Here is a 14583-nt window from a genome sequence, read left to right on the forward strand (position 1 = left end):
TGGGTTTCAGGGTGTGTGTGGGGTGTCTCTCACCTTCCCCACACTCTTTGTAGCATAAAAGCAGCCACGTAGATGTAGGGGAAACTGGAATCAGTTATCCTGATAAAACAGTGTCTTTTATATTCCTCAAGCTATTACAGCTAAATAATAAAAGGGTGTGCATAAATATCTAGAGAGATTCATTCAGCAACTATCTAGAGAGATTACAGAATAGTATTTGAAAGAAAGTGTAAAATAGTACTTAAGATTCCAGATTCTAGAGCCAAATCCTGCCTCCCTGGTTCATTTGCTGAATAACTGGGGACAAATCACTCCCCTCTCTGTCCTCAGTCTCTTCATCAGTAAAAACAGCACCTATCTCATAGGGCTTTTATGGTTCACATAAAGAATTTAGAATGGTGCAAGGCATCACAATGAGTTCAATTAAGCTGAGCATTATTATTATTTCCTCTACTAATATTCTATATTTCTCCTGCATGAGGAACAATAAGAGATACAGGTAATAAAAACTGACACTTATCTACAAGGAGTTTACATGCAAAATTAAGAAGCCAAAATACACAGAAGAAAATCAGATGAACAGCCACACACACACACACACACACATATATAGAAAAGCCTCTAACTGAATATTATAGACAATTTATATACATATAATGATATAAAAAATTAATCTGCAGTACAGAGAACAAATAATAATTCTAATTAAAAAATGATTGATCAGTAACTACTCTCAAGTATGTCTGGCACACATATGGCAGGAAATCCTAGTAAACTATCTGAAAGACTTCTCAGAAAACTCCCCTGTAATGCGGTAAGTGGTAACCTTTATCATAAATTCAGACAGTATGTTTGAGCTCCTTACTATATGTTCTTTTAAATAGCTAGGTCCCAAGACTGAAAGTAGTTTTTCTCCCCCTCAGATACAGAAATCCTCTTCAAATTTAAATCTATATTATTGTATAAATATCTTCACAGTCACAGAATACCAAGAACTTTCCCTGGCCATCAGTACTTCTAGAAGGCAATGTCACAGCCAGCCTTGTGCTCCCACAGCCTGGGGCCGGCGTACAGAAAAGACACACACATATACACAGACACAGACAATTTCTAGCTTTAACACGACAACAGAGAAGAAGCAGGTTAAGTGCATTTCTTCAGGTCACCACTGCGGAGAGAACGCACTCACCGTCTGTGCCACCGACAGCTGACTGCTGGGTGACACACCAACCTCAGAAAGGGACCAGGACACGGGGGTGGGGGCGGGGGCTAGGGGTGTACGCGCTCAGCCGTTGCCTGCACAGCCTGCCAAGGTCTCTCCGGGCATTCGTCACATGCCCAGTCCTGTGCTGCTGCCCACTGGGCTAAAGGTAACTAGCAGACAAAATCCATACGTGACTTCTCAGGAGAACAGACGGTGGAGGGTGGGCCAATGAGAAGCTGGGAGCAGTCACCCCACTGCTCCACCCATGGGCAGGGACAGGCATCAGTTAGTGTCACTGCTGGTGCCAGTTCCAAAGGCAGACACTGGTTTCTTTCTGCTCGCCTCCCCAGTCAAGAGAGACAATGGGCATATTTAAGAAACAAAACAAAACACTGAAATGAATGATCAAATGCTGGGTGGTCATGTCAAACAGACATGAGACAGATCAAGAAAGGAACTGATTGTCAGCCGTACACTGACAGCAGATTTCTTCTAGATGAATTCATAGCTCGGACTGACCTACCCCAGCCATTCACCAAATGTGAGCATCTAGTGTAGGCTAAGGGCTGGAAGACGGTGCCCATGACCTGGTCAGGGCTCTCAATGGGTTAACCAGCTATTGGGGGAGACTGCCGTTGTTCAGTCACCAAGTCGTGTCCGACTCTTTGTGACCCCGTGGACTGCAGCACGCCAGGCTTCCCTGTCCTTCACCATCTCCCGGAGTCTGCCCAAGTTCAAGTGAGGGAGATACAAACTTTAAAAAAAGCAGTTATCTGTTTGCAGGTGGGGTGTTAGCACTCTTAAGATCCAGTGATCAGGGAAGACCCCTCTGAGGAGAGGGTGTTGACACCGAGACTTTAAAGATAGGCAGACAGAGTCCAGGTCCTAGTAGCCCCAAGTGGTTAGATTTCATAAACAGTATTGCAATTCCACGGATGCACAGAAACATTATGCATAAAATGTGCATACCTCCTTTTCCCTCTAATCATTCTGGCTGTCTTCATCATCCATGGCACTTCAAGTTTATTACACACATCCCTGCCCTTCCCTCCTGTCTCCCCAAAGTCCCTGAAATAATTTTCATTATTTCATGCGAATTTACAGGAGTTGTTCAACAGACTCACAGCCCTGTGAGAGAATATTAAATCATCCCCCCATAAAACAAACACTGTCATAAACAAGTGATTAACTTTTTTATCTTAAGCATCGGTAATAGCCAAGCTACAAGTAGCCGGCATTGTACTAAAAAAGAAATAAGTCTATTTCTAGAAATAAATCTAGGAAAGAAAACTTAAAAACAAACAAACAAACAAAACAGAAAACTGCTGATTCAGTAGCATCCCTGCAAAAACTTTTTACTAGGTACTAATCTGTAAGGCTAAGAAGTTAAATCCAGCTAAACTCTTTATCTTTACAGGGTGATGACAACAAGGTTATCGTTGCTGTTCAGTCACTTAATCATGTCCGACTCTTTGCGACCCCATGACCTGCATCACACCAGGCTTTTCTGTCCTTCACCATCTCCTGGAGCTTGCTCAAACTCATGTCCATTGACTTGGTGATGTGATCCAACCATCTCATCCTCTGTCACCCCCTTCTCCTCTTGCCCTCAGTCTTTCCCAGCATCCGGGTCTTTTTCCAATGAGCTGGCTCTTCACATCAGGTGACCAAAGTATTGGAGCTTCAGTATCAGTTTAATTCCCACTTCTTAGATGGCAGCTAGGTAAAAAGGTGCAAATCAACTCTGCTGAACAAACTGGCTAACATCGTACATGGGAAAACTATAGTTCACGCAATGAAGAACAAACCCAATATCTCATACAGGACCACGTAAGGAACAACTCTTAAATGTGAATGGGGGGCATTATAAATCATTTCCCTTCTGATTAACTACTTTTAAGGAAAAAGCTTTTAGGCTATTTAGAAATGGAGGCAGACCTACATGCAAAGAAAATTGCCTACAATAAATAGCCTTTAAATGCTCAAGGTGAACACAAACACCAGGCTTTAAAAAGTTGCATCAGGTCTTCTATAAGTATCACAAGACACACGTACTAGTCAACAAGTGGTAGTAAAATAAACAAAACCCAGATTTTATTACTGTTCCAACGGTGCTTTAGCTGGAATAGTTTCCTTAATTTTTTTGAAAAGCAAATTTCTACATCATCATCTCAGGAAGTTTTTATAGCCAGGCTATATACTCATGGTACTGCTTGCTAAGAACATGATTTAATCAGCTTAAAGGCTTAAGCAGCCAGTATTTCTTGATGACACGGGACTAGTGACAGCCTGCCTCTCCTTCTGTAAAGCTACTCCCACAGCTACAGAACGTGAGCTTGCTCAGTTGAGTCTCTCGACTCTCCTATAGAGCTGGAGTCTAACACTACGGATGGCAGGGAGCATCCCAAGGGTGGCAAAAACCTGGCAGGAGCTCAACACAAAGAACCAGAGTGAAGGACGCCTTCAAATAGATGGAAACAGATGTAGAGGCAGGGGAATCAAAACCGACTGCATGACTGTCGAAAAACACAAGTCCTAGTATCCAGCTGCCTGAACTTTGGGAAAAAGAGATAAACCACACAGTATCAATTTTGTGTTTTGGAAAGGTTTTCACGTCGTGTGTCTTATCTAAACAGCACAATATAAAATCTGATGAGGAAACTGAGGCTGGACATTTCCAAGGCTTCCCAAAGGTATCTCCCAAGACGTGGACACCAGCCCAACTACATTCACACTTTTTCCTCGACAGGATTCATTCTTACCCTCTGCTGGGCAGCTGACTCTCTCTACTCAGGACATGCACACTCTTCTGTGCACCTGGGGCTCACAAGGTCCCTGCAGTCCACGCCCCAGGTTAGGAATCATGACAGCAGGCAGCCTCTACAGATCCCTCCAGAACATACATGCCACGGTATTATCAATAGGAGAGCTCAGCGTCTGAAATCCATCGCACCCTCCATGTCCCTCAGAGCTGCTAGCATCTTCCCCCTTCACCCCCAGCCTCGGAGCATGCGGGTTCAAGACCCACTGTACACAAAGGTTCACCTCTTACCATTCTATTTGCACCAGGAAAAGAGTGGCTCAGGGTCACTTTCTGTGTGACTCACAAGAGCATCGTTTTCTAAGGACACACACACACACACACACACACACACAGCTCCGGTGATTCTGCAAACAGATACTTACATTAGCATTTTATTTCCTTTGTGTCATTTATAAACCCCCAAAATGAGTGAGGTGGATGTTTCTCTCCTTCTAAAGGTCCTCAAGCTTTCATCCAGTTGAGTAACAGCGGTTTGACGGACTACTTCACCAAGAATGCAGCCCTCCAACAAGCCCACATAAATAGCACCCTTGCCCCGGCAGCGGCAAACGAGGAAGTCCTGACATCTCGCCTTAAAGCAGCAGGCCGAGCTGGCAAGACACTGCCGTTCCTTGCTCCACCTCCTCCCCTGCACAATAGGCTCTTTACAGAGCCCTGAAAGCACCCTCTTTGTCTGGCACTAGCTGGGCAGAGCTGGGCCTCGGGAGCAACAAGAGAGCAGCGGCCAGGCCGTGTGCTGTTCTTTCAACGGGCCTCTCCAAACCCACTGGATTCTTGCTCCTTAACCCTGGCTGGCAAAGTACCTAAAGCTAGGTTTGCTTAAACCATCCCCTCTGGAGCTAAATGAGCAGTCGGGCTCTCCATAGAGAGAGGAGCTACAGAAGCTCCACAGTGGTGCCAAAGTCCATAGGCCCAACCTCATTCCACGCGGGAATTTCTGACCATGGTCACTGCCCTAGGACCATCTCCTCATCCTGAGTATGAGCCACAGAAGGACCACCTGGGTCACTGCAGGACCCCGGACACACAGAACAAGTAGTTCCATGGGAATTTATCCACATCCGCTGCCTTGGGGCTTTCCCTCCCAAGGAAGCAAAGAACACCTTAAACCCGCTGAATTTTCACTAAAGTGATTCCGTGGCTCCCCAGGTCAATTTCCAAAAAGATTTTAAAAGGAGAAAGGGAACAGAGATGCTCTATGTTTTGAAAGCTGATTTAATGAAATAGCTGAGGCAAGTTGAATAATTCTATACTCAACCATTCTCTGTTCACCTTCTTAAAGTTGTCCAAGAGTGGGACACACAGCTTTCCCAGGCAAGTTTAGGGCTAGACTGATTTTTTTTAACCCATAAGACTAGAGCCAGGCCTCACCCATTCACATTGGCCACAGGTCACCACTACCACATATGCCCCCAAATAAAGAAATTCCAAATATAACATGCCCCACTGGAACGGATATATTTTGGGGGATTGGTCAAATGTCTACTTATAACAGTCTCTCTATTACACATATTTTTAAGTCATCCAACAATATACATTACTTTATAAATATCTGTTGTTTTCCTATTCACATTTCATGAATTCAAGGTCTTTGAACGTGCTTTTCCCAATAGGGTCTCTGGAAACCCCAAAGCCATTTTTTGAGGATTAAAGTTTTCTATAGCATATCTTCACAGTTTTCTCTTCCATTTAAGCTGGTTGAATGGAAGCATTTCTTGAAGTTCTATCTGCAGCTACCACTGCAAAAATTCTCCTAAGTTACAGGAATATAATTTGTATATTAGGACAGTTTAAAAAAAAAAAATTTGTCCTACAGGTCCATATTCATATAACTAGACCAAACATGTCACTGCTTTTTACAAAAATATCCAACACTTGCCTTTGTAAAGCCCAGCTCCCAGAAGTAATTACCTAGCCAGTGTTCAATTTCTTTGCCTTAGCCTTTTATAAAAACCCAAAACTTGGACTGCTGCAGTCCATGGGGTCATACCACTGGGCAACTGAACGGACTAACTGAAGACCTGGATTGGCAGGGCTGGCTTCAAGATTGGGTGTCCCCCTCCACATTGTTCAAAATAGCATCCAAGAGAGCATTCCAAAATGGAAAAGCCTTAGTAAGACTCTAAAAGAGGACTGAAAGAGAGTTTGGGGAAACCTCACCTTCTTTGGGGCAGGGATCTGCCAAAATCTTGCAACCCCATTCATGAAGCTTGAAGCAAACTGCATAACAATGGTATAGATAATAAATAGAGAATAATGAGGTGGCTTAAGTAAGAGCCAAAAAAAAAAACACCAGACTTTTTCTGGGGGAGCTGCGTGCAGAGGCAAGAAATGAGTGTGGTCTAACTTCAGACAGAAACAGGATGATGAGAAGTGACTCCCCACCTCACCTCTAGGATTTGGGGAAGTTAATCTGGAACGAATGACAGGGGTGAGTCACACAGCAGAAGGGAAGGTACACCTTCGGGGAAATCAGCATGAGATGACAACGTCTGTGAGGCCGCTGTTAGCTAAGCACGCGCCTTGTGTCAGGCCGGTGCTGAGCAGTTACCCGTGACAGCGTGCTTAAGGCTCCTAAGAGTCTTCATTGCACGGAGTCATTACCATCAACGGAAAGATCAGAAGACAGAGCAGGGAAGTTCAAGTCCCCGCCCAGCTCCACACAAGAACAGGACCAGAGCCCGGGCCAAGGGAAAGGCCGCTGCACCTAGAGAGGCAAGTGTACGTGGTGAGATTCAAAGCCAGACGAAGGTGGGACACAACACAGAGGACAATAAACAGCCAGGGGCTTTCAAAAGTTGGGGTGTGACTCCCAGTGTGAAGGGACAAATGGGGCTTGAGCACAGTCGAATACTCTTCAGCCTTTACAAAAGGAGGAAATTCTGATACACGCCAAGACGTGAGCGAACCCTGAAAGTGCTATGCCAAGTAAAAGAAGTCAGACACAGAAGGACAAATGGTGTATGATCCTGCTTATACAAGGGCCCGAAAATAGGCAAATTCACAGAGACACAAATAGAGGCTACCCCGGGGTGGGGTGGGTGGGAGTTAACTGCTCCACAGGTACAGTGTCTGTTTCGGATGATGAGAAATTCTGGAGCTAGAACATGGTAATGGTTACACAACACTGGGAATGTACTTAATGCCTCCGAACCGTATACTTAATGGTGGTTTAAAATGGTATATATTTTATCAGAAATTTTTTAAAATCTTAATCACTTACAAAAATACTGACCAGGATTTAGTAACTAAGTGGATATAAATGAAAAAAAAAAGGGGGGGAAGGAATTGGAAGGCTGAGTTTTTGAGCCCGGAGGATGATGGTAGAACCATGAAGTGGAGGGAAGGCTGCAGGGGTCTGCAGGCCCCTCACGGACGGTCTGTCCTTTCTGCGTGCTCCTCTGGGCTCCCCTGCTGATTGCATAGAGGCACAGGTCCTGCTGCTCATCACTTCCGTTCCTCCTCTGAGCTCCTCCCTTTCTGGCACCTCAAAACCCAAGGTTCAAAACCCCTCCACACCGGCTCCATGGTCCCCCTCACCTACAGCTCTGCTCCCTGGTCCTGCCATAAGATGCCCAGTTCCTACCCAAATAGGCCAGAGGCTGCTTCCCTGAGAAAATTCTTACAGAACCTGCTCAGTCAGAAGCAGCGAGTCCTTCCTCTGAATTCCAGGCATGCTTTAGTTCCAGCCCTTGCGTGGTCCTCAGCACCTGGGTTGTGCTTCTGGTGGGTGTAGGCTCCCCTTGGGGAGATGCTCCCCCTCCTGGTGGGGTGTCACCCCGGCCCACCTGTCTCAAGAGGCCCTTGCATGGTGCCCTGTCTAGAATAGGTGCTTCCTACACACTTCCTGAGTCACGAACAACTCTGTGATTCTGCCTGGTTCTCTGCTGCAAGCCCCAGAAGATGTATCATATACACAGAGCTGTGATTCTCCAAAGACAAAAGGGGGTATTCAAGGTATTTTCAAACTTCAGCCTCTTCCCTCAGCAGCCACGCTGCTTGTGTGAGTGAGGGCCCTGGGAGGAAGCAGCACCTTCCAGAGGACGTGGAGGCAAAGAGACACACAAGAGGGCAAGCCACCCCTGACACGCGGCCTTAATACATTCTCCTTCCCAACTCGAACTTATGCATGATGTCACCCCATGGTTATCTAAAGCAATCATCTCCACTTCTCCTTCGCAGAAATTTAGACATCCATTCACACAATAGTGTGATTGTGCTGTTATTGTTCAGTTGCTTAGTCGTGTCCGACTTTTTGCAACCCCATGGACTGCAGCATGCCAGGTTTCCCTGTCCTCCACCATCTCCTAGAGCTTGCTCAAACTCATGTCCATTGAGCCAGTGATGCCATCCAACCATCTCATCCTCTGTCGTGCCCTTCTCCTCCGGCCTTCAATCTTTCCCAGCATCAGGGTCTTTTCCAGTGAGTTGGCTCTTCAAATCAGGTGGCCAAAGTATTTGAGCTTCAGCTTCAGCACTGGTCCTTCCAATGAATATTCAGGGTTGATTTCCTTTAGGATTAACTGGTTTGATCTCCTTGCAGTCCAAGGGACTCTCAAGAGTCTTCTCCAACAACGCAGTTCAAAATCATCAGTTCTTTGGCACTCAGCCTTCTTTACGGTCCAACTCTGACATCCATACATGGCTACTGGAAAAACCATAGTTCTGACTAGATGGACCTTTGTCGGCAAAGTAATGTGTCTGCTTTTTAACATGCTGTCTAGGTTTGTCATAGCTTTTCTTCCAAGGAGCAAGCATCTTTTAGTTTCATGCTTGCAGTCACCATCTGCAGTGATTCTGGAGCCCAAGAAAATAAAATCTGTCACTGTTTCCCCATCTATTTGCCATGAAGTGATGGGACCTGATGCCAGGATCTTCATTTTTTGAATGCTGAGTTTTAAGCCAGATTTTTCACTCTTCTCTTTCACCTTCATCAAGAGGCCCTTTAGTTCCTCTTCACTTTCTGCCATAAGGGTGGCATCACCTGTGTATCTGAGGTTATTGATATTTCTCCTGGCAATCTTGATTCCAGCTTGTGTTTCATCTAGCACAGCATTTCACATGATGTACTCTGTATAGAAGTTAAATAAACAGAGTGACAATATATAGTCTTGAGGTACTCCTTTCCCTATTAGGAACCAGTCTGTTGTTCCATGTCTGGTTCTAACTGTTGCTTCTTGACCTGCATACAGGTTTCTCGGGAGGTAGGTAAGGTGGTCTGGTATTTCCATCTCTTTAAGAATTTTCCACAGTTTGTTGTGATCCACACTGTCAAACACTTTGGCATCGTCAATGAAGCAGATGTTTTTGTGGAATTCTCTTGCTGTGTAGGTTAGTGTAAAACAAATCAAGGCTGCCCATGGGGAAGGCAAGAGCACAAAGGCCTCTCTTAAGTAGAACAGCCAATGCCAGAGGAAAGTCTTGAGTCCAGAGCCTGACCCTAGGGCTGGCCACCAATTTCTGAAAGTGTGTTTCCCCTGACAGAAAAGCAAATCTTCCAAACCAGAGACGCCACCCAGGGACTGGCATGAGGAGCCCTCAGAAACGCCCAGAGTGGCCATCTGGGACACAAGGAATGTTTACAGCAGGACCTGCCTGCTCAGCATTCCCCAGAGAGAAAACACCAGGCACACGGCTCTCCTCCTTCCTCTCTCCAACACCCAAAGACCTGTCAGGTACACACTTGGGAAAGTGCTAATTACAGTCAGGCCCTGCCCAGTGAAGATATCCAGGTCACCTCAGAGCCTCCGGGTAGGAGCCAGGACAGAATGGATCTAAGAGGAAACATTTCCATTCAAAACAAAATTCCTATGAGAAGCAACATGTTTTCCCTTTAAACAGCGATTCACGACCATGAGGCAGTATCTGGATACGTGTCAGGTAGGGGCACAGGGGCGTTTCCTGATACGAGTCAGACAAGGGACAGCCCTGGACAGTGCAGCCCTGTGGCCCGTCGGCTCTGCTTCAGCGGCCAGAGACCGGGAGGCTGTCTGTTAGGCTGACCCAAGGTTTCTGCAAGAACCATGGCAGAAGAGGCTCCTGCGGGCCAAGCTCCCTGCTCACGAGCAGGTCTGACAGGCGTGTGGTTTCAGCTGATCTGCGCACAGGGAGGGCCCTCATTACGTCTGTGGGTCCGCATGTCATAGACCATGACGCCGTGGTCTGGGTTGGTCAGGCAATACAAGAAGAGCCTGTTATGATCACAGCTGCAGAAGAAGGAAAATTCCTCCGGCCACTGAAACGACCCAGAAGAAAAGCCTCTCCACTTCCCTGGCCAGCAAGAAACCACAAAGTAAACCCCGAGACAGGAGGCTCCCAAGAGATGGGGAGAACAATCGAAGAGGAAACAGGACCAAAGTCCTTTCACAACAGCCAGCGCTGGACCCAGCTGGCAGGGGCCCTCCTCTGAAGGCCTCAGGACTGCAAGGAGGAGGTCCATTTGTTCAAGGAGCTGCACACAGAGAAGGGACCAAAGTCCTGGGTCCCCTCAGACGCTCTGTCCAAAGCTAGTATGTAGCTTCCAGTAGCGGCTACGGGAGGAGGCAGAAGAGAATCAGGAAAGAACGCGAGACCCACGTGCACAGAGCTCTCTGTCCAGGGACTGGCCGTGCCCCGTGAGCTGCAAACCCCTGAGCCGACGCCCCCTGCAGCCAGGGTGGGCTGGGGCGGCGGGGGGTGGGGCGGCAGGGAGAAAGGGGGAACAAGGGAAGATTCATCCCTTCTGTCACCAACATACCACACCGCATCTCTGAGACGATGCTAGAAGAGGCCCAAGCTGGCCACACAGTCCTGGCATTCAGTACCAAATAACAGGATCCCACCCACCCAGAAACTCTGGGTGACAGCGGGATGTATAAAAAGAAAACATCTAAAGGAAACAACCTGTTGTTAAAAACCATCAATTCTACAGGTGTCTGCTTTATGGTTTTATTATTCTTTGTACTTTTCTGTGTTTTTTGGTTTTTTTTTTTTTTAATTTCTCAAGATAAAGAAGCTATAACTAGGTCAGGTCAGTTCTTTTCCTCCTGTATTTATGCCTTTCTCACCTGCTCCAGAAAGGGTCCCAGGTGGTAAACTGCCCTTCCCGCAGAATGACAGATGGGGTGAAAGCCCCTCCCAGAAAAGACATGTTTAAGCTCTCACCACCTGTCCTAACCTTTAAGAGTGAACGCATCTGCAGGAGTGAACCAAACTATCCAGGGCCCTGGCAGCCAGACGGGTAAGAAAGCACTGTGTATGGGCTGGAGTGCAAAGGGAGGTCAGTCCAGTGAGCCAGGAGCCAGACAGGAACAGGCAAAGGCAGGCAGGGGTGAGCGAACACCAAGGCCCTGCCTGTGCTGGGAGTCACCGGGGTGGCAGGTGGGTTAAAGACGTTGGGGACATACACCAGAGGCCCGGACACTCCTCTCTCCCAGGAGAGCACCCCGGGCAGGCCGCAGGCTGGGCATCGGCTAGCTGCAAGAGCCAATGGAAGAGGAAGCAGCCCAGTCCTTGCTGCCCTCAGAGGTCACGGGGATCAAATAGCAGTGACCTGGAGAAGAAGGCTAAGGGGACACATGGTTGGGTAGAGTTACTCACACCTCTCAAAATAGAGCAGGGCTTCAGAGGGATGGATAAACCCAAAAAACAGTTAACAGAGCAGGGGTGAGTGGAAAACTGAATAAAAGTCAGACTTTGACCCAGAGACAGAGCGAGGCCAGCTGCTCTCAAGCTTGGAAGAAATCCACTTTTGAGTGTTTAGAGATTTCAGCCCTGGGGATGCCCTCCGTGGTGCTGGAGTGGGAGAGACAAGAGAAAAGGTTAAGCAGGATCTGGCTCACTGTGGGTGGAGAGGTGAGCGAGCCCTTGGCAGCTAGGGTTACATCCAGAGTTCAGGTAACTATAAGAAAAGGTGATTAGCCCTGGGGAAGCTGAAGACAAAACAAATCCAACCAGTTGCAGAGAGTTACAGAATAATGCCCCAGTGTTTAAAAGAAGGAAGGGTGGGGTGGGGGGAGGGGAAGAGAGATCGTCCAATCTGGCCTCCTTGGAACAAGCAAATGCTAGTTTGGGGTCTCTATTTCCCCCTTATGCTTTCTTTACATTTTTATTATGAAAACTTCCAAATCTATTCAAAAGTATATAGGGTAGTACAAGAAGCCACCATGTACGCATAATAATCCCAGCTTCCGTTTTAATAACGATCGACACCTGGTCAGTGTTGTTTCATTCTATATCTGTTTCTAAAAAACCAAAGCAAATCCCAAACATCCTATCATTCAGGTGACACTTCTGAGGCCCATTTTAGCTCTATGATTCTACAGCTTCAGGGACTTGGTTCTAAGAAGACTAAGACTGGCACATACATGGCCACCTGCCACTGACCAAAGGTTTAAACAAAGAAAGCCAACACAAACATTGATTTGAAGTGGCCAATCCAGCATGATATTTAATTGACACGTAAAAAAAAAAAGGACATATATACACACATTTAGGGAGCTAGAGGAGAAGGAAATGGCAACCCACTCCAGTGTTCTTGCCTACAGAATCCTGTGGCCAGAGGAGCCTGGTGGGCTGCTGTCCATAGGGTTGCACAGAGTTGGACATGACTGAAGCGACTTAGCATGCATGCATGTATTGGAAAAGGAAATGGCAACCCACTCCAGTATTCTTGCCTGGAGAATCCCAGGGACAGAGGAGCCTGGTGGGCTGCCGTCTATGGGGTCGCACAGAGCCGGACACGACTGAAGTGACTTAGCAGCAGCAGCAGTGGGAAAGAACCTGCCTGCCAATGCAGGAGACGTAAGAGATGTCTCCATCCCTGGGTCAGGAAGATCCCCTGGAGGAGGGCCTGGAAACCCATTTTAAAAATGGCACTTGGAAGGATCTCGCCACACTGCTGGCAGAGAAGGAGTTACTATTCTGGCTCTTGAAATTTTCGATAATGCATCAAAAATAATACATAAATGTACCCCTAACATGTAGATGCACTTATTTATAAACTATATATAAATGTTTTCTGGATGTTATGAAACAAAATTATGAATTTGAAAAGAAAGCTAAAAAATAAACATCTACATAAGCTGTAACACATCCACCTGCACCCTAATAGATGGTCTACCCCACAACAGAGGGTGGGCAGTGCCCCCAATCTTGGAGACTAGTGTTCCTCCTCTGTGTCACCTGCCTGCCGAGAGTCTCGGTCAGTTCCCGATTGTGGGCGGCAATAAATGCAACTGCTCACTGCAGCACCTGCAGAAGGAAGCCTGCCACACCCAGGACGTGGGCTAACGGTGCCCGCCCAGGCTGCCCACGAACTTGCCATCCAGGAAGGAGACAAAAATACCCTGCAAGGCCCCGTGATGGAAAGAAGAATGTTGGGGAGGGCAGGACAGTGAGGGTCATGGGCACCCAGCTCAGTGCGGAGGCCAAGTGTCCCAGGCAAGGCCCCCGGCAGGCCGAGGGGCTGGCTCATCAGAGGTGGTCTGTCCCAGACCCCACAGCTGGAGTCCCTACATGCCCTCCCAAGATGCCATGGAGTCGGAGGCATTCGTCGCTGACTCATGTCAGGAGGGAAAACTCAGCCTAGCACCACCTCTGGCATCCAGGCTGCTCAAGCTGCCTGGCGTACCCTGTGACCGCGGGTCCCTCCCCCGTGAGGTGGTTGGCTGGACTGCCTGACAGCAAGGTCCCTGCTCGGTCTGGGGCACCTCCAAGGCTTGCTCGAGGCACAGCGTGGCTAACTGTCTTAGAGGAGGAACAAACATCTATCTGACAATTTCACCACCCACACAGAAACAAGGTAGGATTTTTGGTAGGAATACCAGGTAAATGAAGGCTACAGTACAGTTACGTAACATTGTCTAGAACTTGACATTGATCTTCTTCCTGTGAAGCCCATAGCCACCTGTTGCTCAAATATAACAAACTACCCCCGGAGAGACCTCAAATGCCCTCTGGCTTGCCAAGTTCAACCCCGGGAAAGCACAGGCTTTGGTCTGGGGATTTTCAACAGCTTGATGTCAGCTACAAGATCTGAGCCTTGCAGGGATTATACAAACCTTGAACGATGGAACGTACATTCTTTTCAGTGACAGCATCTATGGGATAACTGTCCATCTGAATGTCTCCTGGCCTCAGTTAGTCATCAGATGATATTAAGTACTTAGAAGCAGTCAGGTCCTGTGTTAAATGCTGCTGAAGACACAGAAATGACAGTGACCAGGTCTGCTAAATGCAGAGCTGAGTATGTGGCTGGGGGCCTATCTGGGGGAACTGAGCTGAGCACATATGAAGAGGCAAAGGAAGGGTGGGAGGGGTGGGGCAGCGGCTTGCCACTCAGAAACTGAAGAACCAATACACCTAGGCACCCAACAACTGGAACAGAAGTAGGCCAACCACCAGAACAGGGTTCAGGAGAGCCTCCCCCGGCCTGGCATAACCCTTCGGTTTCTGAATGTGGTGGGGGGTGGGGGTGGGTGGTACTCGGGGTAGCAGCTCTTTTCTAACCAGAATGCGAGTGTCTCAACATTTTAACCACCAGCTCTTGTCGGCTGAGGGTTCCAGTGAGTGATGT

At 47.5% G+C, this 14583-nt stretch overlaps 1 protein-coding gene across 3 annotated transcripts in view; it reads right to left on the minus strand.

Annotated features, from left to right (window-relative positions):
* Positions 1–14583, minus strand: part of ACSL1 (acyl-CoA synthetase long-chain family member 1) — a 64864-nt gene that overhangs the window by 45490 nt on the left and 4791 nt on the right. Inside the window, exon 1 of one of the 3 annotated variants that reach the window (XM_010835762.1) lies at positions 14069–14210. The exons of 1 other annotated variant lie outside the window; for it this stretch is intronic. In XM_010835762.1, the coding sequence (XP_010834064.1) occupies positions 14069–14126 (58 nt within the window). In that variant the 5' untranslated portion in view covers positions 14127–14210. Of the gene's footprint in view, positions 1–1189; positions 1271–14068; positions 14211–14583 lie in introns of those variants that run through there. One more of the 3 variants, XM_010835763.1, reaches the window with a different exon arrangement.

This window comes from Bison bison, unplaced genomic scaffold (genome assembly GCF_000754665.1).
Source record: "Bison bison bison isolate TAMUID 2011002044 unplaced genomic scaffold, Bison_UMD1.0 scf7180017864050, whole genome shotgun sequence".
NCBI classification, from domain to species: domain Eukaryota; kingdom Metazoa; phylum Chordata; class Mammalia; order Artiodactyla; family Bovidae; genus Bison; species Bison bison.